This window comes from Carcharhinus amblyrhynchos, chromosome 14 (assembly GCF_965287045.1).
Source record: "Carcharhinus amblyrhynchos chromosome 14, sCarAmb.v2.hapA, whole genome shotgun sequence".
Lineage (NCBI taxonomy): Eukaryota > Metazoa > Chordata > Chondrichthyes > Carcharhiniformes > Carcharhinidae > Carcharhinus > Carcharhinus amblyrhynchos.
The window spans coordinates 50,461,864-50,465,553 of NC_137337.1; the positions used below are offsets into that span (position 1 = coordinate 50,461,864).

Below are 3,690 nucleotides of genomic sequence, written 5' to 3' on the forward strand. Positions count from 1 at the left end.
CAAGGTTAGTCTGCACTTTAACTGTGGACTGAATACGCATATTCAGAACAAGTTGTGTGATTATTTACAAAATGCGTGCAGGTTAATCATTAGAATGCTGTCATATATGTTCAGGAGCAAGATAATTTGTAAATGTTTATTGGGGATTGCATGTGCACGACCTGAATGCATTGTAATTTATGATAAATGTATTTTACAGGAATTGTCTGACCTGTATGTGTGTGTAGTTTTATGAGAGAGGTGTTTGCTATATTCTCAGCAGTTTAAGTGTGTGCTGTGGATATGTTGTGTTGTCTGGAGATTGGGGAGGGGGGTGGATTGACACACACAGCCTCTGATGGGCAGGTGGCCTGTTGGGTTTCTGTGGTTCAGGGGTGGAGCACACCATGTGGGCTGGCTGGTGGAGGTGGTGCGGTTGCCGCGGTTCCGTCCTGTTAGATAGAATCCCCTCCATCCCCTCCCGGAGCCTTGCGAATGGTCGAGCCCAGCCTCCTCCTCACCCCCTCCCCCTCCCCCACTCGCCCTGCAGCTGAAGTAACGGACGAGGATTCACCGCCGGAGCTGCTGTGCGAGATTCTCATCACCATCAGTGCAGCCGCTCGCCCGCCATGGTAAGGGACATTCAGCAGCTCCATTTAAAAAACCCTCTTTCTTCCTCCTCCCCACCCTGGTGGGGGGGGTTGAATCTGTAATTTCCTCTCCATCACTAACGGTGGGATTAACTCTCTTGCCCGCGCCCCGGCTTGTTTGGAGTGGAGGTCTTGGCAGGAGGGGGGTTGTGCCGGCACCCAGCTCACAGCGGCCATTTTAACCTAATTTTAGCTGCTGCAGTGAGTGGCGGCCGGCTGGACACACCGAGCACCGGCCTCGCCTCCCTCCGTCCCGCATGATGGCCAGCGCCCGCCGCCGCCGCCGCCGCTGATGGCTTAGCCGCAGGTTAGTCAGGCCAGTTTTGGTACCCAGTCCGCGCCTCCTCCATGCGCCTTTTCATTACCCTCCCTCATTTAAGACAGAAAGGAAATTTATTCCGTTTGATTAATTGGATTTTTTTTTTGAGGGGGGGGGGGGGAGAAGGAGGGTGGTCGGTGCTGAAGAGACGGCAGCCATGACGGAGCACAGACCTCGGCACGTTTTAACGGGGGAGATGGTGTCGAAATCTCTAGAAGCTGATTCCTCCCCGTGGCCCTGGACATATAATTCGCTTTCTGTTTAAGCACCTTCCCGACAGGGGTGGGCAGCGGTGCCTGGCATAGAGATTAACCTGCCAATCTCCCCCCCCCCATAAAGCCTGCAGCAAACGGCTCTGCTCAATTTTCAAATCTTCACCCATTTATTTGTCTCCTTTTTCTGTAAATGCGTCAACATTTGATTCAGCAAAACTTGGGCGTGAGGGGTGGAATAATGCACAAAAGCCAGCATCGAAGAGAATGTACTTGGTCATTTTTTTTTAAAAAGAGAAAATATTTTTCAGTTAAATATTTAAGTTTTACACTTGTCTGTCAGTTTTAAGATGAGTCATGTTTTTCTCCAACTGAAGGAGGGTTGTGTCTCGAACAATTTCAATACATGTCTTGGATGTTGAAAGAACAGATGAGCCTGTAGTTAGGATTCTTTTGTTACAACATTGAGCTCAGAGGCTCCCCCCGTCTGTCGCATACCACAATTTGCTGTAATTTGTCAGAATTCACTGCATCATTGCAAGTGATGCTGCTTTCTGGCACTGGAGCCTTAACTTACACAGCTGAAAAATGCTGTTGTCCGTTTTCACATAAGCATTTAGTTTAGAGAGGCAGAAAATTTTAATTGCAAATTTTGGGAAAAAATCTTTAATCATTCAAAGATTGGATTGCTAATTTGTCACGTTAGGCTTCGGTAAGATATTTGAAGTGCTCATTCTTATTTTTTTCAAATAATAGGCCTCTGGAGTAACAGTACATGATGAAGTTATTAAAGTCTTCAATGACATGAAAGTAAGAAAATCATCATCACCAGAAGAAGTCAAAAAAAGAAAGAAAGCAATATTGTTCTGTCTTAGTGATGATAAAAAACAAATAATTGTGGAGGAAACCAAAGAGATTTTGGTGGGTGAAATCGGAGAAACTGTGCAGGATCCCTACACATCCTTCGTTCAGTTGCTACCTCAGAGCGACTGTCGTTATGCTTTGTATGATGCTACATATGAGACAAAAGAATCCAAGAAAGAAGATTTGGTATTTATATTCTGGTATGTGGTAAAAGAAAAACTTTGGCTTTCTGAGGCTTGCGTGTTATTGCAGATGTGCATTCACTGATTTCATAATTGTTGAAACACCGTCCTAACAATGGCTGTTATCTTTCATCATTATTTGTTTCTCGTAGGGCTCCAGAAGGGGCATCCCTTAAAAGCAAGATGATATATGCTAGCTCAAAGGATGCTATTAAAAGGAAATTTACAGGTTAAAAATTTTACAAATGTTTTAAGTTCTAAATTCAGTTGGTGTGGTGCAAGTGTAACGGCAATGTGACTATATATTTTTTGTTTTACAGGTATTAAGCATGAGTGGCAAGTTAATGGATTAGACGAAATTCAGGACCGTATAGCACTTGCAGAGAAACTGGGAGGCAACGTGGTTGTTTCACTTGAAGGAATAGCCTTGCATAATGACAATTGAGTGCCATCTTGACCCATGGAGCTTCCATTTCTGCAGCTCTATCATTTGATCAAAAGTTGGAATAGTTTAGTTTTTTTTCCACGTAAAGGAGATCTCATTAACTTAAGCAGCCAACCTGCGGTTGCCCTTAGACTGTTTGATCCCAGTAGTTTTTATGTAGAATCTCAAGGAATGCTTTCACGTCATTCATTCTAGCCAAAACAATTTGTCGTTGCATGCATTCCTTGTTTCTTGTACAATGAATGTGAACGTTTGTGAGTAGTTTAGAAACACTAAGTATAAGCTTTTGAAAACCTTGAGAGTATTGTCCACTGGTCAGGTGGTAGCCATTAATTCAGTATTGTAATTGAAGTTGCACTTGATCATAGTTCCATAAGGCTCTTGTGCATTCATAATCCACTCCTGCCTTGATAGCCTAGTTTTGTGTCATGGCAGCATATGTTCTACACTATGCATTGAAGCACTTTTTGTAACTTTTTTTGTTTTTAAAAAATCTAAGGAATGCCAACCAAGTTTCTGTAGTTGTAATTGCATCATCAGTGAATTGTAGCTCTTGCGTTTTCATTCCTGTTGTGCAGACCTTAAGGAAGGAGTTGTTTATGTTGCCTTTTGTTTCCAGTGGAATGTACACTACTGAAAAAGAATGGGAGTCAATGTTTACCATGTAAGTTTTTTTTCAAACATCGAAACAGACATGCAAAATCAGTCATGATGGCAAGTTACTGTATACTAGAGCCTTAAATGGAACATTGTTTTTGAGATCAGAAAATTGGCCACGCTTACAATAAAAATTGTGGCTTATGGCCGATTGCTGCTTTGTTTTTATTTTTCACTGATGGAACATACTAACTGGAAATTGTAACCTGCACTCACTCTCTGGTTCTCATTTGTAAATAGCCAAACTGTAATGTTTGTTGCAATGGCGTTTTACTGATTTTTATAATTTTCAATCCAGTGGAACCATATTAAGTGTTTTAAATTAACATTTTCAAAGTACAAAAAATGTAGCAGATTAAAATTCGATTAGACATTATGTTTA

The 3,690-nt window shown here is 42.3% G+C and overlaps 1 protein-coding gene across 1 annotated transcript; it reads left to right on the forward strand.

Moving 5' to 3' along the window:
- Positions 1-494: 494 nt before the first annotated feature.
- Positions 495-3,454, forward strand: cfl2 (cofilin 2 (muscle)). The gene is made up of 4 exons (XM_080202849.1): positions 495-611; positions 1,917-2,224; positions 2,359-2,435; positions 2,527-3,454. The coding sequence occupies exons 1-4, from the start codon at positions 609-611 to the stop codon at positions 2,649-2,651; spliced, it is 513 nt and encodes a 170-aa protein (XP_080058975.1). The 5' UTR covers positions 495-608; the 3' UTR covers positions 2,652-3,454.
- The last annotated feature ends 236 nt before the right edge of the window (positions 3,455-3,690 follow it).